This window comes from Hirsutella rhossiliensis, assembly GCF_020360975.1.
Source record: "Hirsutella rhossiliensis strain HR02 chromosome Unknown scaffold00001, whole genome shotgun sequence".
NCBI lineage: Eukaryota > Fungi > Ascomycota > Sordariomycetes > Hypocreales > Ophiocordycipitaceae > Hirsutella > Hirsutella rhossiliensis.
This window is the reverse complement of record NW_025408667.1, coordinates 2,837,310-2,860,786: the sequence shown is the minus strand read 5'-3', so window position 1 is coordinate 2,860,786 and position 23,477 is coordinate 2,837,310. Positions and strand designations below refer to the sequence as shown.

General features: G+C 50.6%; 7 protein-coding genes across 7 annotated transcripts; 3 read left to right on the top strand and 4 right to left on the bottom strand.

The window, feature by feature from the left end:
- Positions 1–464: 464 nt before the first annotated feature.
- Positions 465–5,456, bottom strand: HRG_00349 (glycosyl hydrolases family 18 domain-containing protein; the record flags this gene model as incomplete). The annotated part of the gene is made up of 13 exons (XM_044858820.1): positions 465–691; positions 751–1,462; positions 1,504–1,631; positions 1,692–1,788; positions 1,853–2,135; positions 2,261–2,627; positions 2,686–2,785; positions 2,835–2,944; positions 3,102–3,384; positions 3,441–3,860; positions 3,912–4,461; positions 4,507–5,053; positions 5,135–5,456. The coding sequence occupies 13 exons, from the start codon at positions 5,454–5,456 to the stop codon at positions 465–467; spliced, it is 4,146 nt and encodes a 1,381-aa protein (XP_044725220.1).
- Positions 5,457–6,031: 575 nt separating this feature from the next.
- HRG_00348 (ankyrin repeats (3 copies) domain-containing protein) lies at positions 6,032–7,256 on the bottom strand (the record flags this gene model as incomplete). The annotated part of the gene is made up of 3 exons (XM_044858819.1): positions 6,032–6,628; positions 6,688–7,195; positions 7,243–7,256. The coding sequence occupies 3 exons, from the start codon at positions 7,254–7,256 to the stop codon at positions 6,032–6,034; spliced, it is 1,119 nt and encodes a 372-aa protein (XP_044725219.1).
- Positions 7,257–7,748: 492 nt separating this feature from the next.
- Positions 7,749–8,581, top strand: HRG_00347 (uncharacterized protein; the record flags this gene model as incomplete). The annotated part of the gene is made up of 2 exons (XM_044858818.1): positions 7,749–7,842; positions 7,908–8,581. The coding sequence occupies 2 exons, from the start codon at positions 7,749–7,751 to the stop codon at positions 8,579–8,581; spliced, it is 768 nt and encodes a 255-aa protein (XP_044725218.1).
- A 901-nt stretch (positions 8,582–9,482) lies between these two features.
- HRG_00346 (uncharacterized protein) lies at positions 9,483–9,999 on the top strand (the record flags this gene model as incomplete). The annotated part of the gene is made up of 2 exons (XM_044858817.1): positions 9,483–9,908; positions 9,982–9,999. The coding sequence occupies 2 exons, from the start codon at positions 9,483–9,485 to the stop codon at positions 9,997–9,999; spliced, it is 444 nt and encodes a 147-aa protein (XP_044725217.1).
- Positions 10,000–12,715: 2,716 nt separating this feature from the next.
- Positions 12,716–13,734, bottom strand: HRG_00345 (thiopurine s-methyltransferase (TPMT) domain-containing protein; the record flags this gene model as incomplete). The annotated part of the gene is made up of 4 exons (XM_044858816.1): positions 12,716–13,033; positions 13,101–13,382; positions 13,449–13,614; positions 13,679–13,734. The coding sequence occupies 4 exons, from the start codon at positions 13,732–13,734 to the stop codon at positions 12,716–12,718; spliced, it is 822 nt and encodes a 273-aa protein (XP_044725216.1).
- Positions 13,735–14,478: 744 nt separating this feature from the next.
- On the top strand, positions 14,479–15,459 carry HRG_00344 (thymidylate synthase domain-containing protein; the record flags this gene model as incomplete). Its single annotated transcript, XM_044858815.1, has 2 exons — positions 14,479–14,549; positions 14,601–15,459. The coding sequence occupies 2 exons, from the start codon at positions 14,479–14,481 to the stop codon at positions 15,457–15,459; spliced, it is 930 nt and encodes a 309-aa protein (XP_044725215.1).
- Positions 15,460–15,988: 529 nt separating this feature from the next.
- HRG_00343 (major facilitator superfamily domain-containing protein) lies at positions 15,989–17,542 on the bottom strand (the record flags this gene model as incomplete). Its single annotated transcript, XM_044858814.1, has 1 exon — positions 15,989–17,542. The coding sequence occupies one exon, from the start codon at positions 17,540–17,542 to the stop codon at positions 15,989–15,991; it is 1,554 nt and encodes a 517-aa protein (XP_044725214.1).
- Positions 17,543–23,477: the final 5,935 nt, after the last annotated feature.

Here is a 23,477-nt window from a genome sequence, read left to right as displayed (position 1 = left end):
CATACTCCAAGACACGCCGCTCCGACCAGAGACTGAAGGGTGGAACTTTGTCGGTTGGGTCAAGTAAGCCTTGCTGCGCGCCGGCAAGGACGGCGCGGCCTTGGGGACGTCGGCTGGCGACTGGGACTCGATCAGAGACGCGGCCATGTGGTATGCCGGAGTCAAGAGTGCCGCCCGTCGGTTTGACGGGACGGCTGGCTTTGAAGCCGACAAGGTGGCACCCTGGAGTATGCTGGAAGGCGTCGAGCTTGAGGCCTAAGAGGACAGGACGGCATCACGGTCACGGGCTGTCGAGGACGCAGGAGGTCGCACCTGGGGACCTTGAGGATGAATCAGGGCTTTCGGGATGCCGAACGTGGTAGATTCAACCTACACGGACATGGACTAAGTTTCGAGATATAAAGTGTCAACCAAGATGGATCAACCGTCGTCTATTCCAGGTTGTCTGAGCATCTTCCACAGCTTCAACCTCCATTCCTGCCCAGCTCAAACTTGGCTGTGTAGTCCCACTGCGTGACCCGTCCGTTGGGCCCTCGAGGGTTCTTCTTATACCAGTTGTCGAGCGTGAGGAGGGTGTAGCCCGGGTCATTGGATGTGATGCCCTTGGGCCAGCAGCCATTGTCCCACAGGCCATCGTCCTTGGCAGTGCCCGCATGCTCCCAGGCAGAAATGGCAAAATTGGGCCGCACGCCTGAGGTCGCGCTGCCAATCTTCTGCGTTTTGCCCTTATTGACCACCTTGTGAGTATACGACTTTTCCCCTCTTTGCGGAAATCCTTGTCCGTCAGGCTGTCGAGGGCCCGGTTGAGGCAGATTCCGCGCCACATGGAGCCGGCGCCGCGGTTCTCGCCCGCCGGCAGCAGCCGCACGCGCTGGCCCTCGCCGTCCACGCCGGCCTTGACGCGGGCCGGGTGGTCGAGGCCCAGGAGGCCGACGGGCGGCCACTCATCCTTGTCGCAGTGCTGCGTCTTTCGGTCGGCCTCGGCCGCCTTCTTCCAGCCCGGCCCGAGGCGTGTTTTCTCCCAGACTGCCGTCGCCTTCGCGTCGACACGCCACGACACGGTTGCCGCCTCCTGCGGGCACGGCAGCTCGGTCCACGCCAGGTTCTCTCGGATGGCCGAGCTGTAATGGTAACAGGCCTGGCCCCACTTGCCCTGGCACGTCTTGGTGACGAGCATCAACGCCGCGTTTTTCTTGTACGTGACGGTTGTTACAATCAGCTCCTCCGTCACCGTCTTGGCCTGGTCGTTGGGGCAGTGAAGCAGCTGCAGCGTGTGCCCGTTGACGCGCTTGGTCACCTCTACGCCCTTCTTGATCTTGCACTTGGGGTTCTTCTTGGCAATCTTGGATGGCGGCGGCTGGCCACTGCCGCCGGTGTTGGGTCGGCGCGTCTTGGGGCTCCTCGGGTTGCCGTCGTCCCCCTTCTGGCCGCTCCCTTCTTGATGTTCTTGGGCTTCTTGAAGCTGGACACGCCATCTGCCACGCCGTTCAGGATCCCAAACACCTTTTTGATGTCGTCGGGCACCAGCGTGGTCGAGCCGCAGGGGCTCAACCACCACGAGAAGGCGCCCTCGGGATCTTCCTCGTTTGGATATATATACGATGCCATTTGCGCCGCTGTGGCCGCCATGTCTATCGACTCTTGTCAGTGCTGGGAGGTGAGACCTGGCATGGACCCGAGTCTAGACTTACCCAAGCCGGCGTCAAGTGTTTTGCCGACGCCAGGGATAAAGCTTGCGCCTACATCGAGCACCAGGTGCACAGCCGACATGAGTATGTAGCAGCCGATCTGGCCGTTGTCAGCTCACGCGCTAGAGACGGCAGTCAAGTCATCAGCCAAGGGTCGTCAATACCTGGGCAATGATGGGCATGGCGTCCAGCACGACATTGGCAAACTCGTTGACGAGCCAGTTGTTGCAATTGCAGTCTCCACGCACAACCAAGTCCTTGCCCCACGGAGCTATCTCCCAGGGGATGGGCTTGTCGATGTCGAAGCGGGCCACGCAGCCGTAGTTGCGCGTCCTGTCCCCCTCTGCCTCGTCCAGCACACTCTGGCATATCTGTTTGCACTTTTGCAGTTCGTCCTTGTTCTTGGTGTAGTCTTGATAGCGGTAGCACGCCCGGCTGTTGGCCCACCTAGCCGCAGCAACGTCGAAGTAGTTGGGCCCTCGCCAACGTGAACGACTCCGTCTCCCTCGCTGGGCTCGACCGAGTCGGCGGGTTCCGGCGACGTCGTTTCGCAGACTTCATCGGGGCAATACCCGTACTTGCATGCAAACTTGCAAAGGCGGTTCAGATCGACATCAAACGAATCCAGAGCAGCCGCCTCAACGGTCGAATCCGCGCTCGGGAGGTCCGGCGGCGTGCCCGTCTCGGTGCACACGCATCGAGATTCGGGACAGAATCCGTACCCGCAGCTAAACTCACAAAGGTGCCCTGAGTCGAGCCCGAGATCCTTTCCCCAGACACAGCCCTCTCCGGACTCGTTTCTTTTGGGTGGGCTGAAGTCGTCGGAAGCGAACTCCTGCAGGTCGACGGCCCAGTCGATGCTGCCCGCAAAGTTGAGCGCCTTCCAGTCTTCACGTCGTGTATCCTTTGTTTTCGGAGTCATGTAGCTGATATAGTCTCCTGCGGCGTCGAGCATTAACGTCGGTGGCATCTCTTGCCCTGGCTGGAGCGGACAAACCTTGGTAGAGCAGCACGTCGGTGTTTGAGTCTCCGTCATTCAACGTCCGACCTTGGCTCTTCTTGATGATTTCGTTGATCTCGGCATTTGAAATGTACCCCTTGGTTTTGGTACACCTTCCAGCATTCGCGTTGGACTCTGTTCTGGACCCGGTAAGTCGCACATGGGCCCCAGCAGCCATCCTGGGCCATGCGGAACGACCTCCCATAGCTCGACTCGCCGACAAAGACCTTGTTGTTAGGCACGCCAGCTTTGGTGACTGAAAATACATGTTAACAAGGATGTCACGGAGAGAAGTGACATGACAACATACTGACTGACAGAGAATTGCGAGTTTCGGTCAAGTTGACCGGACCACACGTGCATCAGTAAACAAGCTCCACTTCAACATGAGCTGCAACGCGGACTCTTCCTACCGTGACTTCGAATATATTTGCCAGGCGGGCAAGAATCGAAAGCATTGACATTACCATAGTCCCATTGGCCACGTAAATCATACGTCATGAAAACAATGTAGTCGATAACGGCGGCAATCCGGTCGATGGGAAACGCCTTGAGGTACCAAAAGGAGGCCGGCGCTGCGATTGAGACGGATTTCCCCGAGCCCAGTTTCTTCTCGAGGACAGTCAGAAACTTCAGATAGGCAATGCCGTCGCCTTTCCTGCCAATAGGCTCGCTGCCGGCGTATATGTCTGGTGCCTTTGATCGGAATTTGTCGGTGTAAGCGGCGCGGCATGGACTGGGAAGAGACTCACCCCCGGATATTCCCAGTCAATGTCAATTCCGTCTAGGCCTTCATCCGCCGCAAACTGGGCCAGGGTACTAGCAAAGACGTTGCGGTTGTCAATGATGGCGGATCGGAGGATCTGGTAGGTGGCAGGCTCGGTTGAGTAGGCCCAGCCGCCAAAAGAGAGAATGCGCTTCACGTTGGACAGCGTCTTGAACTCTTCCCACTGGTCCTTGGGACTGACGACTGGTTTGAACGTTGCCGGGTCAATGGACGCAAACGCCCAGTGGATATGCGTGTTGCTGCCGTCAGTATTAGCATGCTTAGCTTGTAACAACAAGCATTCGCGCTCAAGGCCAAAAGACTCGTAATAGCCAATCCGCTGGAACTTTTTGGGCGGGCCCGAGTTCTGCTTGATCTCGTTTCCACAGTTGGACACACAGGTGTTCTGGAAACCCTTGAGCTTGGCTCCGGGCCCACCGCCCTTGGGGGCATGGACATCGCATTGAGCCGGAAACACGCCGCAAAAGCCCCAGTTGCTGCAGCAAGCTTTCAGGGGGTACGGGTTGAGATGTGCGAGAGACACCGTCTCCTTGGGCGGTTTCGTCCCCAGGACCAGTGGGCCGCACTCGGTTCCTTGCTGTGGCGGCATCGGGGGCAGTCCCGGGCTTAGACACATGCTGTAGCCCACGAGCATATGGCTGCACTCGGTCCAGGCCCAGGTATTGCCCTTGTTCCACTTCTCGATGTCGGCGACCGAGACGCCGTGCTGCATGGCAAGCTTGGGGCAGGAATCCCCGTTCGCAATGAGATGGCTCGAGCAGCTGCCGTCGGCGTTTGCCTGGGGCTTGGGAGGCGTGTAGCGCTCACCAGGCGAGCAGCAAACAGAGTCCTCTGGCTGTAGTGTCGCGCAGAATCCTTTGCCTGGGTTGTATTTCGAAAAGTCGTCGCCCGAGATGCCGCACCGCGAGGCCAGGGCAGCGCAGCCGTCGCCGGGGGCCACCTTGATGTGCCGGCACACGGCGCGCTTCCCTAGCGACGCGGCTCGCCTGAGGATGCGCGACGTCAGTGGCCAAGACGTCGATTTCAGTGACAAAGACGCCGAGGAAGAGCTGTTGCGGCTAGCCGTCATGTTGGCACCGGCAATTTCCATGACCTGGACGCCGAAAAGGGGCCTCGACGGCTTCAGCTGGCCGTTGCTGGCGGCACCCTCGCCCAGGCTCCATTTCAGGGCCGTCCTCTGCACTGCCCCAAGGTCACCTGTAGTATTCAAAGAGATTCCGAATACCTGCTCCGGCGAACGTTTGCCGCCACAGAGCTTGGCCACGGTGTGATTGGCGCCAGGGGATCCGGGGCGGTCGCGTCTAAGAGTCGCCGCCAGGGCCTCCAGGGCCGAGCTTGCTGTAGGCTTGCCAAGCCCAGCTCCGATGTAGACGCCGGCCACCAGGTGGTTGTGGTAGGCAAACAGAAACTGTTCGTTGCAGTTGTCCTTGTCGGCGAAAAACTTGGTCATGTCTTGCAGCAGATCAGCCGCCGCGCCGCCATCGTCTTCGCCGCCGGGGCCGCTCGTGGCGACGTCCAGCTTCCCATCAACTTGCGTGCCCATGGAGGCGCAGGCCGGGGCGAAGTCGAAGCTTCCTCCTTGAAGCAGGTTCTGGGCCTTTTTGGGATTGTCCACTTCGGCCGCCTGGGCCGCCATGGCGAAGAGGTCGGCAGACCCGCCAAGTGTACAGCTCCGGATGTAAATAGTAGAGTCCGGGTCCCCCAGGGGCTGCGTGACGGAGAACTGCAGAAGCATGGGCTCGCGGCAGCGATTCAGGCGGTCGACGGAGAGGAAAGGGGTCCAGCTGTGCATGTTGGAATAGTCGACGCAGGCCAAGGGACAGTCATGCTGGTCGGGGATGTAGATGGTGGGATCGCTGATGGGGGAGGGATCATGCTCAGTTACGGGGTCAACGGCCTGGCTGCCGTCGATGTTGATGGCGGCGCGGACGAAATGGAGGCTGGCGGCCCAAACAAAGGAGACTGTAGTTAGCCGTCTCATGGCTGGTCGTTGAAATACTCGTGGGCAGAAAAAATGACAGCCCAACGTATAAAGTCATGGTTTACGAAAAGGGGGCAGTCATGAGGCCAAGGCCTGTCGATGTTATACGCGAGTCGGAATCCTCTTCACAAGTGTGTCCGAGGTAAAACCACTGTTGTTAGCTGGCTGTCCGCAGTGGTGGAACTACGCCAAAGCGCCTCTTGTCGGAGTAGGAAGCCCTTGCATTGTGAATGCTTTCGACGATACCAAAGAGAAGAGGGCATCGGTCAGGGGAGGGCAAGCAAATATTACCCTTTGAGATGGAGGCTCAGCGCGACTCGCATAAACGACGCTCACATCTTACTCTGCCTCATGCATGGCCCCATCTGAGCTACTACATGCTGCGAGGCCGAGGCTCGGCCAGGGCTGAAAGAGGCAAAAAAGGCACAGGCCAACGCCATGGTCGTGTAGCATTGCATACGTGTACACGACACGACTCCCTTCAGCAAATCATGTAGAGTAGATATCCATGTGCGTTAGCAGCACCGGAAAGATTGAGAGTACTGTACTTAAAATCACATGTATAAGCCATTACGCTAGGCTGGCACTCTCTCGGCGAGCTTGGTGGCAACCTCGTCATGACCCCAGCCCTCGAGAATCTCCAGGAATGTATCTCCTTCGCCATCTCTCGCGGCAATGTCTGCTCCGGCATCAAGCAGAGCCTCGATCACGTCCTGTCTCCCTAGCGACAACGCTATATGGAGCGGCTGATCCCCATGTTCGTTCGCAATCGCAAGATCCGGACCAGCCTGAAGCAGGCACTCGACCAGATGTAAATGCCTGGAGCGGAGTGCTTCGTGTAAAGCTGTGTTTTCGCAATTGGCGGACTGGGCGTTGATTTGGGCGCCAGAGTCTAGGAGGAGTTGTACCATGTCAAAATGTCCTTGTCGGCAGGCCGCATGGAGCGGCGGGTCTCCCCTATCGCTTGCATGGTTGGGATCACATCCATACTCGAGAAGCAGCCTCGCAAGTTCCACGTTGCCATACTTGGCTACTTCGTATATCGGGTTACGTGGAGACTCGCGCTCCGGGAATAGACGCGCTCCTCTTGACAAGAGCAGCTTCGCTATGCCCGCGTGGCTGGTGACTATGATGGCCTCCTCGAGCGCAGTCGTATCAAAGCTGTCCCTGAGCTCCAGATCCGCCCCGTGATCAGCAGTAACTCGACAATGTTTGCCTTGCGGTGACTGACCGCAAGATGCAACGGTGTTCGGTCGTAATGGTCTTGGGCCGAAGTGTCGGCTCCGAACGCAAGCAGCAGGGCGACTATCTCGGTGGCATCCTGGTCCAAGGCAATTACTGCGTGAAGGGGTGTCATTCTCGGACGGGACCGCTGCGATGGGTCCGCGCCGTGGTCCAGGAGAAGTCTGACAACCCCGAAATGAGGACACCTGACTGCGTACCTGAGCGGAGTGATATTGTCTTCGTCCAGCTCAGCAGGGTGAAAGTGGCAGACGTCCAGGAGCGTCTTGACCACCTGCTCATCGCCCCTCTTCGCCGCCCCATGGAGCAGTGATAAGTTCTGGTCCTTGACTATAGTGCCGGCCTGGTTGGCACGCTCCAGCGTCTCGGGCACGTGTTTCTCACCGCCCACATCAAGGCTGTGTTTCCACCGCACTCCCTGTTGTGACGATAGAGAAAGGGGGTTATGCAGAGGTGGAAGCGGCGGCAGGCTCTGGCCAACCTGCTCATGCAGCGTTCTTCGGGTAGAAACCAGGCAATTCGTAAAATCAACTCTACTGGCAACGCGATCAGAGACATGATGCCGAGGTGATGGAGGGAAGAAGGGGTCGTCGCAACGGTCGTCGCAACGGGCGTACGCAATGCCATGGTTATACAACGTTGATAAGCCTCAACTACGCTACTGCTGGTTACAGGGCCAACACGATGTCACGCGGGCCCATCCCGCCATCCTGAGCCGGGCCAACTGTCCTTCCTGCCTGAAAGAGGGAATCCGTCAGGGTGACTCTATATATATATATGTATGTACACGATGTGCGGGGCCCATCGGGATTTCCTGCTAATCCAGCCGAAAATAGACTTCCTGTGTGTGCATTCGGTGTCCCCGGGAGCCACAGACGTTGGGTCTGTTGCACACGTTGTTAGGTGACAATTTCTGCAAATCTCTTCCTCATGCGGGCACGCCATCTACAGTATCGGGCCCCTTATTATAGCCGGCTCAATTTACTGAGATAATACGGTACTTCTCCGACGTCAAGCAAGAATTCAACAAGCATTCACAAATTCACAACCATGTGCTCCGCCTCGCCCCCCGTCTCCGAAGACGCGACCTCTACCGCATCGTCGTCCCCGGGGAGGCCGCGTTACACGCCCGAGAAAAATACGGGTCCGTATTCCTGAACTTCTACCGGTTCCTCACCACCCTGCACTTTGACGAGGCAAACCTCAAAGTGCCGCCCGCTGGGGGCTGGCCGCACATGACCAAGGAGTATTGCGCGGGCTTCAAGTCCGATTACACCGTCCAAGTGCTGCGCCACCTGCCCTACTTTGAAAAGAGACGCGACGACGAGGCGGCCGTGCATTACAAGTCGCACCTGATAGACTACATTGCCTGGACAACCGAGGACTGTGCAGCAGGAGACCAGGCGGTGGACTGCTTTGAATTTCGCGATGACGAGAACGACTTGGTCGACGCCGCCGACGTCTTTTACTTTGCCGAAGGCTGCCAATTGTATGGTCGTTACATGTGGTTGATGGTGGCCGATGGCAGCGTTGTCGAGGAGCTTGTTCGCTCCGACAACATCCTAAACTATGACGTTGGTCTGTATTTTGAGGAGCTGAAAGCGGCGTACCGCAGCCTCAAGCTTATCCCGTGCTTTGGAAAGAAGACGTTGGAGGCCGACAACGTCCCCGAGGTCGCCGTGGACATCACCAAGGAACAGGTCTACGCCCAGCCTCAAGACTGGGGAACGGATCTGGATGTCCAGTACATCAGGCAGGTTTACCGGCAGCACGGGTGGCCAGATGCCTTCCAGAGGGACGAGGCCAAGAAGGCTATAGATGACTTGATCCAGTCGATGCCGGAGGAGCGAGACAGCTGGATGTGGGAGTTTACTTTTCTCTGACTAACTGTCCTACATTCCCGGCACCTACGCTCGAGACTATGCCTAGCTAGAGAAGTAAGGTTACCGCAATACATCTTAAACAGTAAATTAGCTGTCTAAGTCGCGTTGTAGGGATATGCCTCTAAGAGAGGCCCTGCTTATACAAATCCTGCTATGCCTGTCCTTTCTCTTAGACTTCTCCCTCCGCCTTATTCTGGTATGCGCCATCATCCTGCGAGGGCTCTGGCGCACTTTATGGGACTGATTCTTCTTATTCCGGCACTTCGCTATCGAGCCAAACTACGCAATGAAGCAACACACCTCTTTGGATGAAGGGATATACTAGTACTGTAATAGGTAGTCCCGCAGAGCCGGCACGGAGCACGACCGGCATCCCTAGTCTATTGCTTCAGGCACGCAGGCTATGCCATGTCACTCTGTGTAGCGAATTCCCCGGCCGAGGACAAGGATGCGACTCGGTTGTAACACGCGACTCCGCTTCCCTTATCCTTGCCACGGACATCTACCGTAGTAACTCAGTAACAGTAAATCGAGCCGGCCTTAAGGTTGTGGGGCGATGTAGCCTCATAGATTGCACGCCCGTTAAGTCTGTACAGTATTAAGGAGAGATCTAACGCTCCTTGCTGCCCCCCTGACCTCTGGATTTTTCTGCTACTGGTGGCTTTGCTCACATGGGCAAATCTCCTCAGGTCCTCATAAGGTCAGCTCAATTTACTGAGTTACTACGGTTAGTACTCCGTTCAATCGACAATTAGCTACAATGCTACTCTTGTTGGGCAGGCGACGAGGGAGTTGTAAAGATACAAAAGCAGATTGCTTCCCGTGTTGTCCTGGTGTCGCAGACAGTCGACGCAGATTCACACTTGACTCAACTTGACTCAACGCCCACGTCCAAACCATTATGAGGGCAGCAGCGGCCATCGTCATTGTCGAGGCCACTGTCGTCACGGCTGCCATCTTCGACACAATCCTGCCCACTACGAAGCCGGCCATCACCAAAGACCCATGGACCTGCACAACAGAGCCTCTGCAGAAGTACTTTATGCCTCCAAAGCCAACGGGCCTTCTTCTCGATGCTCTCGTGTCGTATGGCGAGGATCTCAAGAAGGACTGCAAGCCCACCTTAACGGACGCAATGGGCAACCCCGAGTGCGAGTTCCCCGCGCACTCCAAGTGGTGCGCCTTCGCCGCGGCCGTTCCTTCGGTCCTCGTCTCCGAGTACTCCTCGTATGGCAGCGCCGCTTCTTCGTGGTGGTCGGAGTCGAGTTCTGAAGCCGTCGAGTTTGCCACCTACTGCCCGAATCGATGGTTCACGGCAATGACTGCGGTGCCGTACGGCGCAATATGGCTCAACGACACCATCGCCCTGGCCGGATGCTATGGCAGCCGGCGTTCCGCAGCAACGACCTCGGCAATGATGACGACGCCCACGGGAATGACTGGCCCGGCAGGGCACACCGAGACCTCGACCGTCGCCGGGGCGCCAACGGAGACGACTGCTTCGGGGGAAACGACAAAAGTCCCCGTGCCGACGGCGCCGGAGAGATCTGAGGGCGTCAATGTCCGTCGCAACGTGGGCAAGTGGATGGCTGCGGTTACCAACTTGGCCGCCGTGGCGAATATCATGCTATAGCCAACGAGTCCACGTATACATAGGCCTATTCGAGCATGTTGAGGAGTAAATATTATTCAGGGAGCTTTTAGCAGTGTACTTCGTATGCGCGTCTACGTGCTAAAAGCCTGCCAGCTGGCAAGCGGTCATCAAAATGCATAGCTTTATTATGCAGATTGTTCGCGCTACTTTCGCTCATCGGGCAAGCCGAGAGGCATGCTAGCGACGGGGGCTTTTGGCTTAGGTTGAGTCCGATAAGTTCGACCGTTTGCCAATCGCTGGTAAGCAAAGAGCTCCTTAAAGGTCCCGGCGGATGTGATTCGCCGTGGCCGGCAAAATGAAAGATGACATATTTGTTAAGGCTCTCGGGGACACCTCGTCTGTATGGCCGCTGAGCTGGGAAGAAGACTGTCTGGCTTTACTCACCTCTTCCTCGGCAAACCTAAGGTCGGAATGTCCTGAGGTCGCGGCCATCGACATACGCAAGGCTTTACTTGCCGCGGAGTCGAGTTTCTTCTGCGATTTCTGGCGGGTGGACATATTAGAGCGTCTTGATGGACGGACCAGCCTATTAAGCGCCGCCTCTCTGGATTGCGGGACGTGACGGCCCGCTGCGTGCAGTGGCAATAAGGTCAGTTGGCCAACTGGAATCCGCGGGGCTAGTATACCAGTTGTTGTCTGGTTGGTTGTCTGGTTGGTTGTCTGGTTGGTTGTCTCATTACCCTTTCTGGGGGCCCAGAAATGGGCCACGCAGCGTAGCGCCGTCCAGGGGCAAAGCCCCCGAGACGTTGTGTGGAGATACAGGGGTCCCGTTCCTCCTGGAGTCCTGCTTAGTGCTTTCTTTCCCTCGTGTGACGCAACTCCCAGCTTTCTCTTCCTTTGGTTCCTCGTGCGGCTTTTCTTTTAGCTCTCTTCCTGGCCTACTCTGGGGACATTTGGTCCCGAATCTCTGGTCTGATTTGCCCCTAAGTGCCTGCGTTCGGTCTAGGGGTTCTTCTAATCGCCTGGTTGACTCGTCTTGTGCGTTCTAGGGGGTGTGGCATTGGAGCGTGTTTGTGGGCAGGGCATATAGACCTGCTGGGCTGTGGAAATGTTGATGTATGCTACGTGTCACTTACGCGTGGAGCCCGGTGGCTTGGTCCCGCGTCCTAATTATCGCGAGCCCTTGATAATGCTAGGGCGGGCTCCCCTATTCCCGCTTTTCCCGCTTGCACTTGCGCCTTCGCCTTGCGCAGCAGCTAGCTGTAGTTCTTTGTAGTCCTCGACTACTTGTTCCGTCTCAACCCACTAGAGTTGCTAGGCGGAGCCCGTTTCTAGCATCATCAGGGCCGCGTATCCGGCCATTTGATGTCAGGGTTGTTGACCAACTCTTTAAACTCTGTAGTTTCGCGTCCGGCACGTTCCCACATCGTTTCCCTCTCCTCACTTTCATAATGGTAGGGCAGCGCAGCAGAATATAACTCGGCGTCTGTGGGTGTCCTAGGTTGCAGTAGTGACAGTCGGGGGAGGACACGAGTCCCTGTTCATAGAGGGTGGCATTAAGTCCGATTTTACCTATGCGCAGTTGTGCCACTATCATTACGTTTAGGTACAGTTTATGCGCACAAACCGGCGAGAACGTCGAGCTGCGGCAAGGCTGTCATTTGTTCCAGCTTCTACCACCACTTGAAGCACGAGAGGGCAAGGCGGCTGGGGAACTGCGCAGCGCCAGCCGGCCGCAGCGCCCAAGCCCAGCATGCTGTAGGTCCAATCCTTGCCTCCGTGCCGGATTGTGATATCATATCGATACTATTTTGTGCTGAAGGTTGGTGCAATAGCACAGCCAGCAGGCTGACAGGTCCCAAATGGACGTTCACGACACCACATGGGGTGTCACACCCACAGGCAGGTTCAGAACATCGACGTCAAAAGCGTGATGCCCGTGACGGAGTTGTATCTGCCTTGAAGCGTGCCTGGCTTAGGGCGTCGCGTGCCATGTCGGCATGGGCGTACGCGGATGCACCTTGTGATACACCATAAGCTGGCATTCTCAGCGCTTCGGCCTGCCGAGGCCGGACTTCCGGCAGGTGAGGCAGGCCGGTCGCTTACAGACTCGTACCATCCGAGCGCGGGAAAACCAGGGCAAATAGAAATGAATACACGAGCTTGTCAATAAGCCAGAATTGGGTGCTTCAGGACAAAGAGCTAGAAGCGCATGCTGATCTTGGCGCAAGCCGGCGATACTGACACCCCACTTGTCATGGCCACTGTGATGGCATCACAGCGCACAATCCGTTGTTAGCTTGGGTTTGTTGAAGCCGCATCGGGATGGGCATTGACGTTGCCCACTGCATTGTCCACTCTGGGTCCATTGATGCCGGTTTGGAACATTGTCGCCAAATGGCCCGCAGCACGAGACATTGTTCAAGGAGAAGCATGGCAACGTGCTGTACAATATCGAACTCTGAGACAGCATTTGGCCTCGGAGTGGCTGTCGGAAGTGTGCAAGCGTCTATACAAGGCATGAGCGACTCCAGTCATTATCATGACTTGAGGGCCCATACACTTAGCATATCTGTCCCCTTTCCATTCTCGTAAGATCGAGGAGGTTTCAAGTAAAGAACCCTGTCAAAGCGCCCATTGGTAGGACCGGCCTCGCCCACAGGTCCGTCAAGAATACCATCTTCTCCTTGAGCCAAGAGGTTCCAATGCACGCCACGAAGCCCCCAGGGGGGCCCTGGGGCGTTGAGGTCCTTGTAAAGAGGAAACTCGAGACATATCAGAACGCCTCCAGGCGCCAGCAGCTCGCCCATGCGCCGAGCCCAGTTCTTGCGCATCCCTGGGAGAATGGCGCAGAGAAACTGTTGGGTTGGTTGGTGAGTTTCTATTCGCTGCATGATAGAAATGGCGTATGAAGAGCCGACGTACAGTGTAATCGTAAATGAGATCAAATCCGGTGACGCCGTCCTCAGTGCAAGTAACTTGCCACTGCCAGTCTCGCTTAAAGAAGTCGCCCGTAATTATCTCCGGTGCACCCCGCGGTGTAGAAAGCCATTCGTCTCTGTTGGCATAGTTGAGTTCATTAGGCTGGACGAGCTCAGATGCCACATAACTCCTCGCCACTTGAGCCCCCTTTTCGGAAACTTCGAGGCCGTAGACGTCAAATCCATGAAGCGCCAGCATGGCAACGTCATAGCCTTTGCCACAGCCCTGCCGTTTGATTCAGTACACGTAGTACAGGCGGCAGGGCCTGTGTGGCCGGAGGGAACAGCATACTGGGACAAGCGCTCGCAAGCGTCTCTCTTCTGGGGGCGGATGCAACACCTCGGGCCGCGACTCAACAAAGTCAATGAGTGCGGGAGACGGCTTTCCGCGGTCCCAAAAGCCACTTTGATCGGACTCCCACAGCTCCGACCAGCCCCGAGTGTGGCCTGCGTGGGATCTTGCAAAGGTGAGCGGATACGAAGGTGAGCGAATTCCACTGGGCTGGGCGAGTTTCCACGTACCTGCCGGCGAAGTGCGAGACCAGACGGCCAGTAGGTTCGTTGCAGGATTCCGTCATGCCGGCTTGTCGTGAAAGGTGGCGGCGGCTCTGGTTCAGATTGGGCGGCTGGGGTGAGAAAGGCAGAACGAACAGCGTTTGTAGTTGGAATCCCTTTTTGACAGTTCGATGCGATTGGTGACGATACAACTTGTGTTTGCGCCCTGTCAGCGTTAAGACCTGATCCACACCATGACGACACTGGCTGATATACGGCGTTTGCTCCGTGGGGCCCACATATACGTGACAGGGCTGGAATCACAGTTTGTTCTTCTGGGAGTGTCTTGGTCCTACTCTTGGCCCAAGTGGGCAAAAGCAATGCTAATAAACCCCCCTGCCATGGGCCGACATATGCATGAGGCAAAAAAGGCTTGGTCCAACCAAGCAACAACAAGGGCCCGCCCGGTGACATCTTCAACTGTACTAGGGAGGGATTCTTCGGGTGACCCTGGAAGAAAGAGAAAATTGCGGACAGTGGGTTAAGTAGAGAATGGTTCAGAATCGAGCTCGGACGGTGGATATGGCGTTGGGCGTCGAGAGGTATAGGGTAGGTCAGGGGCTCCTGGTCCTAGCTCCAGAACCCCTCACCACCCTCTCTACAAGCATGGTGGGGCTCCCGCACGCACTTAACGCGTCTCTGCCAGACGCGTCTTGTTTCCCTCTCTTTCCCCCTGAAGTTCAACCGGTCCCATCCAGCACATTGCCACCCTTTCCGTGAAGCAGCGCCGCAACCTGCCCCCCAACAGCTGTCAAAGACGCAATACGATGCATGAAGAACACCAGTACCTCGATCTTGTGCGAGAGATCCTTGACCAGGGCGAGCATCGACCGGACCGGTAAGCAGCCCTCTTTCGAGCCTCCAAGATTGACTGCTGATGCCATCGCAGCACCGGCACAGGAACCTACTCCATCTTTGCTCCGCGGCCGTTAAAGTTCTCGCTGAACAAGAATGGAACCCCGATTCTGCCGCTCCTGACCACGAAACGCGTCTTCCTCAAAGCCGTCGTCGCCGAGCTGCTATGGTTCATCGAGGGCAACACGTCGTCGCTGGCACTGAGCGAAGCTGGCGTCAAGATTTGGGATGGCAACGGCTCGCGCGAATTCCTTGATAGCGTGGGCTTGTCGCACCGCCAAGTCGGTGACCTGGGCCCCGTATACGGCTTCCAGTGGCGACACTTTGGGGCCGACTATGTTGATTCCAAAGCCGACTATACGGGAAAGGGTGTCGATCAGCTCGCCGACGTTATCCACAAGCTGCGAACGACACCGTACGATCGTCGCATCATCCTCTCCGCTTGGAACCCCCGCGACCTCAAGAGCATGGCCCTGCCGCCCTGCCATATGTTTGCCCAGTTCTACGTGTCATATCCGCGGACCGGAACAGAGAATGGCGACGGCGGAGACAAGAAGCCCAAGGGCCATCTGCACTGCCAGCTGTACCAAAGGTCGTGCGACATGGGACTCGGCGTTCCCTTCAACATAGCCAGCTACGCGCTGCTGACACACATGCTTGCGCACGTCTGCGATCTCGTGCCGGGCAGCCTCACGCACGTCATGGGCGATGCGCACGTCTATCTCGACCATGTCGATGCGCTCAAGGAGCAACTGGAGCGCGAGCCGCGGAACTTCCCCGAATTTGAAATCGCGCGCGAAAAGGCAGGCAGCATCGATGGCTGGAAAGCCGAAGAACTCGTCGTCAAGGGCTACAATCCGCACAAGTCCATCCCGATGAAGATGTCTGTTTGAGATCGTGGGGCTGAGTATTGCCCAAAGCAAGACGTTGGCATGTCGAGCTGAGGCTGTACCGTAGATCTTCCAGCGACTGACTGAGTACGAACTGCTCCTTTCCATAATTTTTGTTGGCGTCTCTCGGAGTAATTGCCTTGAATAGAGATAGATGGAAATAGGCGGGACTTCAAGAATGATGCAGGGTTGATTGGGACACCGGGAGTCTGGAATATAATGCGATCAAGATCAATCTAACCAAGGCGAGCGACGCAAGAGCCAACTGGGACCTGCAATTAGCAAAGACTTTCCATTTTGACATGTTTCTCAACACGGTCTTGCCCTTGATCGGTTGTTCGGCTCTGTCCCCATATCGACATACCTCCCGCCTATATACACTCCGTCGACTTGCCCCTGGGATCAACGCGCCAGGCATAGTCCGTCTCGTGGACATTACCTGCCTTGTCGTCATCAATTTCATCTCTACCGTAGGCCACAATTTTCAAAGCAGCCCGCACCAACGGCGAAGCGTACGTGTAATACTCTTGGTCTACGCACTCCTCTCGTACCTGCTCCTCCGCCTGAGCCTCTCGCCATAGACCCAGAAGCACCAGGGAATGGGCGCCATGGTAATGGTCACAAAGCCAAGCAGACTCGTCGCCCAACCGACCCCCAGCGCCCTGTACATCTGGAGGGTGAAGAGAGGAAAAGCTGCGCTGAGAGTATAGCGACTAAGCATCATGGCACTCGACGCCGAAGCACCGTACAGCGGCCCGTAGGCGTCGAGCATAAACAAGTTGGCGCTGGCGTAGACAAGTAGGGAGCTCAGCATGACGAAACCCTGGAAGACCATGGGGACTATCCAGTAGACGCGGAACTGCGCAGTCCAGGCGACGAGAAAGAGGCTGGCGGGCAGCATGAGACTTCCAACCATGGCGCCCACGAGACGGTGTTCGGATGGCAGCGGCTCCTCAACGCCCTCCCCGCCGGGCGGATGAGACTGCTGCCACTGCGTCAGCCGCTTCTGGTAATATTGCAGGTCGATGAGAATCAGGGGCGTGGACGCGGCGAGCGTTCCGACAACGAGGCCAAGGAAGGACAAGGCCTCGCTCGTCTTGTTGAAGCCATAATATTCACGAAAGATCCAGGGGACCGCAATGACAAAGGTATACAAGAGACCGTACAGGAAGCCGTTGTAGATGCTGACAAGGGTCACAATGGGTTCGGTGAGGAGCATATGCAGTGGCCGCTGGATCAGCGTCGTCGCAAAGTACCGGAACGCACGACCAGTGGATGTACGCTGGGATGAAGCGTCGAGACCCAGGCGAATGGCGCGGCGGCGCAAAATGACCTTTTTGTACGTCTCGCGGGTGAAGCACACGGGCACATACAAAGTGACGGCGAGAAGGACCGAGGCCCATTGTGTCCAGCGCCAGCCGCCGGCATGGACGATGAAGCCGCCCATCAGAGGACCCAAGGCGGCGCCAAAGGAGGGCAGCGTGTAGTAAACGGCGAGAGTCACACCACGATAGCGCCCGGCAGAAGAGTCGAGGATGGTGGCGGGCGCGTTGTTAATGAGCGACGAGGAGAACATGCCGGCGAAGAAGCGACAGACAGCGAGGCCGGCGACGGTGCTGCTGAAGCCGGCGCCGAGAATAAAGGCGGCGAAGATGGGTGCCGTGACCGTGGACACGGCTTTGCGTCCGTACGTCTCTGAAAGGGGCGCGCCGACGACGGGGCCAAAGGCGAGGCCGAGGTTGTAGAGCGACAGCGGCAGGACGGCGACTTCGTGGCTGCATGCGAAGAAGGCGGCCACGTCGTCCTGGGCAGGCGCATACATGGCACCTGCGACGGTGGCGACGGTGGCGAGCCCCGTGATGGCCATGGCGCTGAAGATGCGCTGCGAGAAGGGGAAGTTTCGCGGGTTGTCCGGGTCATCGGGGCCGGTCCAGTCCCGGGCCGCGTTCATGTCGGCCACGGCCCGGCGGACGTGCTGCCAGCCGTCATCGTGACCGGGCTGGGGACTGCTTCTGCGGGCTGCGTCCGAAGATTGATGCCGCTCGCGCCGGTTGCTGGTTGATGCACGGGTGTCGGCCTGGACCATTTCCGGCTGGGCCGGCCGGCCCCGATGACGATGCGGAGATGAGGTGTCCATGGCCAGTGAAGTTACGTCCAGCGATGCATTCCAAGAAAGCATGGGCGTGCCATTTGATTCTTAACTTGCCCGAGGAAGTGATTGCTTATACCGAAGTGTGGGGGCCGTGCGTGTCCGAGCTCCGGAGCCGGAGTCGTTGCGCCCCGGCCGGCCCCGACACCCAGCATCGATCAGTTTCAAGACCCGGCGAAACCCGGGACCGACCTTGGGGCGCATGGAGACCAGAGAGGCAAGTATCGCGAGCTCGCAGGCGAATTGTCTACTGTTCCTTTATGCCCATTTTCCTTGGCAAGGAATACAGAGGCGTCGATCACTTCGAAGACTACGTAATAGAGGGGAAGAGGGAGTATAAGGTAGGATTTTCAATAGAATTTATTAGTAATATATTAGTATATAGAAGAGGTGTTAAAGTTAATTATTCTCTATCTATCTACTAGCGGATATACTATCTTATATAGATAATTATAGCTAAACGGAAGAACCCTTTAGGACTAGATTTAAGCTGCCGTATAGCCCTAAGACTAGGGAATTCCGTGATACCTCGAGTAAATCTAGAAGTTTCTTAGTTCTACTAATATTCGTGTTTAAAGGAGGTTGGTCGTGCTAGTGTTCTTAAGAGGTCTTAGCTAGCATTCTAAGCTAGCTCTATTCCTTCGATTCCTAATTATACGATAACCGGCAACCCGTTTAATATATAATAATATATAGAATAACGAGCGATTCTTGCTCTATAGGATAGGATTTTATCTAGAATTAATATACTACTTATTAGCTTATATAATCGGGAGAGTATATTATAGCTGCTTTATTTATAGTAGGAACACCGTTCCTTATAGATTATAAGTTATAAGAATATACCCTTATATTCCTATTTTACTGTTATAAAGAAATAACAGGCATAGGGAGGCTTTATAGAATAAGCTAGTAAAAAGAGGCTCTATAATACAGTCTAAGGGAATAACCCTTAAAAGACAAAGACCTCTACTAGATAACTATACCTTCCTCTAGGAAAAGCAGGTTAGGATAAGCCTATCCTTACAAACAAAAATATATATAAAATGCATAAGTCAATTACGAGCAGAACGGATACCCTATTGCCTATTTTGGCCTAGCGGTTCCGAAGATATCCGCGATACGAGAATAGGTGGGGCATAGAACATTCTAGTCAAATCCACTACTCATGCCAGAACCCATAGTCTTACGTCAACCATCACGCCACAATCAGACCACCTACTAAGTTAGGAAGATATACTATAGATAGAGCTTTTTAAGCACTATAGAATGTGCTAGAAAGCTGACTAATTGGTCTACTAGTGGGCGAGCAATGGTCTATAAAAGACGAAGGATTTCCCTGGGAGTAGTAGATTGAACAAGCAAGTTTACAAGCATCTTTTGCAACGCTATTCTTTTAATATATTATTCAGCCCCTTATATGCTCGTTATAAATTCCGGACGAAATCCTACCCTATACTCCTTCGACCGATCTTTCCGCTTACGTTATCGATTACCCGATTCTACGCTTATTGCTCATACCTTCTTATATAAGTATACTTAAGTAATATCGTAAAAGGAAAGGGTTATACTATTACCTTAAAAAGGTTTAAGAGTAATAGCTAAAATAAGTCTTTAACTAATATATTAAATTATTAGGGATTATATTAATAAGGTAGTCTTCTTAAAGTCGCTATATCTTTTAATAATAAGTTATAATTTCTTATATAGTTTAATATCTTTACCTTTAACTATATAAACTATTTAAGAGTAAAAGATATAATAATTACTATAAATTATTCGATTATATCTTTAAAAGCTAAATATATCTCTTTTTATAAGGTTAGTAATCTTAATATTATTAAATTTTTTAAATAGGGCACTAGGAGTAGTAATAATACCTTTATTCTTAAGTTTAATAGATAAAGTATATATATCTTATTCCTTTTAAGTTAGGAAACTTTAGCTTAAAGGAGCGGTTATTATAATTAAATCCTTTAGCTTATTCTTAGATCTAAGTAAGCGTCCTCTCTTATAAGGTGCTAAGGGGTAAGGTTAGTTAGGGGTTTCTTCTTTATCTTAGGTAAGGGTATAAACTTAAGGGATTAAAGAGTTATTATATAAGTATAGCTATATATATAAAGAATAAAAGACTTAAGGGCTATTAACTATATTAATAGTAACGTTATATTTATTAATTAAAGTGATCTAAAAAGGTCCTTACTAAATATCTTTTTCTCTTTAAATATAAACTTTACTTTATAGTAGGAGGGATAAAACGTTAGAGGTAGACGGTTTATTATATATATAAAATGCATTTTTAACTTATCTTTCCGCTAAGAGTTAGCGGAGCGTCTTTATTACTTTCTATATTTTAGCTAACCTTTTTAAGGTAAAAGTAAAAAGAGGCGATTTTATAGTTAAATAAAAGTAAGCGCTAAAGATAAGTAAAGTTCGAATAATCCTATTAAGTTTAGCTATATCGTTAATAGCTTTTATAGCTATTTAATATACTACTTTAATAAAGGTAATATTACTTAGTTTTATATTTATAATATTATATACGTATTAAAGGAGGGCGTAATATCTTTTAATTTTTCTAATAAACTAATATATCTTAATAGGCACTTAAGAGTATTTAATCCCTATAAGTTTTACTTCTTAGTAGAACTCTATTAAAGTAAAGTTAGTCCTTACGTTATATTAAATAGTATTAAAGGGTCTAAGGTATATATTAATTTAAATAGTCTAAAGGGTCTCTTATATATCCTTAGCTAATATTAAAGGTAGGAATCTTACTCTTTAAAAGGTAGTAGCTATATTTATAGCTTATATAATAAGGCGTTATAGGCTTCCTAGGTATATTATATTAATAATAATTTCGTACTTAAACTCTTAGTTATCTTAAAAGGTAAATTTAAAACATCTTAAGGCTTATAAATATATTTAATAGTAATAGTAGAACTTAAAGATTTTCTTTAATATTCCTATTAAAACGTCGCTATAGCTAGCTTACTTTAAAAAGTAATATAGCTTAAGGACTACTAAGTATTTAAATTGTTAGTAAAGTATATAAATCTTAGTCTTTATAAGAAAAGTAATTAAGTCTTTAGCCTTTAAGAGAAAGAACTAAGGGTATTTTTATTCTTAGGTAATAAAGATACTTATTTAGTAATTAGTATAATAATTAGTATAATTAAGTATATTTATAATATTATTAAAGTAAACGCTAAGACGGTTTATATTAGCTAAAGAAAGTAAGAAATAGGTATAAGCCTAGATAATATAAACGTAATCCTTTTAACTAGTATTTTAAAAGTAATAGAGCTAACTAAGTAAATAGCTTTACTATTACTAAATTTAATAGTCGCTTAGCTAAATATAGATCTATTTAAGACTATAAAGGGGTCTTCTTATTATATTATTATTATTATTAAGATTATACTAGTAACCTATCTAAAGGTATTTAAAACTTCGACGTTAAATAAAAAAGAGAAACTAAAGTACTTTAAGGAAAACCCTCCCCTCTTTTTATAGCTAGTCCGCCCTTATACTAGGTCGCGGTTATAATATATAGGAATTTTATACTAGCTATCTTATCTATTATTATAGTTAGTTAGAATTATATTAGCCCTACTATAAAGTAAACTTAGAAAGTAACTCCTTTATATATATAAGGTATATAGCGTTAATTAGTAGTACGAGCGCTTTTTAGTTAGTAGTTAATTATATAATTATCTTTAACCTTATCTTATAACGATATCTTCCTAAGCTTTACTTTAGTTTTCTACTATAAGGCTTAGCGGGCTAATTTTATTAATACCGGCCTTTAGCTAGGCTAGTAGTTAGGTTATTATACTAGCTTTACGCTATACTTATTAAGTTACTAGTATTAGCCTTAGGTTTTTATTTTCCTAGTTAAGGGGCCTAGACTAAGGTTAAAGGGAGGTCTTAATAAATTCGTTACTAGGTCTAAGTAAGTAAGGTCTAGGCTAGCTTACTTATAGTAGGGCTAGACTACTAGTATATTTATAAGCGCTTTTAAAAGCGCTAATTAGCTAATTAATAAGTAGGTTAGCGTAGTTTACTAGTCTAACTAATAATTAATTATACCCTTAGCTAGATTCGAACTAACTTTTATTGCGAAGTATAGCTTAATTTCGTAGTTCTTAGGGATATCCTATAGTATAAGGGACCTAGGAAGCTAAAAAATAGGTTTTAAAGAAGGAGCTAAAAGGAGGTAAAAAGAGGAAGGTAAGGGTAAGAGGGGAAGTAAAAGTAGCGATAGCTTTCTATAAAGGTAGCGAGAGATAAGATAGATATACTAGTAATTAGTAAAAAAGATAGAAAAAACTAGTAAAAAGCTTAGTAGTTAAAAGGATATTAATAGCTTCTTTAAGTAAGATCTTCTTTATTAATTAAGATACTAAAAAGGTATAAAGAAGGGCGATAAATAAAAGAAAGAAAGAGTATTAAGGTAATATAATAATTACTCTCTTATTATAATTACTACCCTTATAAGAATTAAATATCTCTACCCTACCTATCTAACCTCTTACTTTTACTTTTACCTTTATATATTTTATATATACTTTTTATATCTCTCTTTATAAGAGTAATAAGCTTAAGAGGAATAGAATTACTATACCTTCCGGCTACTATAAAAGCACCTTTCTTATATCCTTTTACCTTTCTTACTAAAAAAGCTAATTTTTAGCTAACTTTTCTACCCCCTCTTTTATAATAATATTAAAAAAACAACTCCTTTACTATCCTTATAGTCTATAAGACGATTCTTATAAAGCCCTAAGATTAAGATAAGTAAGTAAAGGAGCTATAGGCTTATATAAATAGAACTATTTATAATCTAGTCTTTTTTAATAAGTAGGACCCTCTTAAGCTCCTTCTTTACTTTAAAGCAACGGAATTTATAAAGGGAGCTTCCCTCTTCTTTAAGCTAACCTCTATATAGTAGAGAGCTTTTTCTACTACCTTAGGTAACTATAAGAGTTATTATAAGGAATACCTATATAAGATAAAGCTACTAACTACTACTTATATAGTAATAATAAAATCCGTTAGTACTATAAAGCTAATCTCTTTTTAAGAAAAAGAAACTCTTAGGTAGTAGCTTTTAAAGCTTAAGACCTTAATAGCTCCCTTAAAGGGCTATATAACTAACTATATTAAGAAGACCTATATAGTATACCTAAGAGCTTTTTCTACTAGGAACCTACTAGCTTCTTTATAGCTACCTAAGTAAGAATAAATCCTTAAGGAAGCTAATTAATACTTCTTAATAAAAGCTCTTTCTAGCTAGTAGCTATAAGATATCTCTATTAATAAAGCCTATTAGTAATAGTTACTTAACTATCTATTAAGAAGCTAGCTAGGAACTAAATAAAGAGGCTACTAAAGTATAATTATAAGTAGTCTTATTCCTTTATAGCTAGAACTCGACCTAGACGGTTTAACCTACTACCCTTATAGCTACTATAGCCTTTATTACTATAGCCCTTACTACTATAGCTATAGCTATTGCCCTTCTAGCTCTTCCTCCCTTAAGAGCCTTAATACTATCTTTAATAGCTACCTTAGTCCCGGCCCTAGCTCCGCCTTCTACTATAGGCCCGGCCCTATTAGTCCGTCTAGCCTAGCTAGTCCCTTAATAGACCTTTTAGTCCGTTCGTTTAAAAATTAAGGAACTAATTAAAATCGAACCTCTTTATTAAAAATTAGTAATAAGGGGTAAAAAGGGGGGGTATTAAGTAGACCTTTTAAACTAAGATAAGGATTCCTAAAAGAAATAAAAGACTAAAAAACAAAATAGCTACCTAGCCTATAAATCCCTAGGCTATCGGTTATTATAATACTAGTAAGTCTTTAAGGAAAA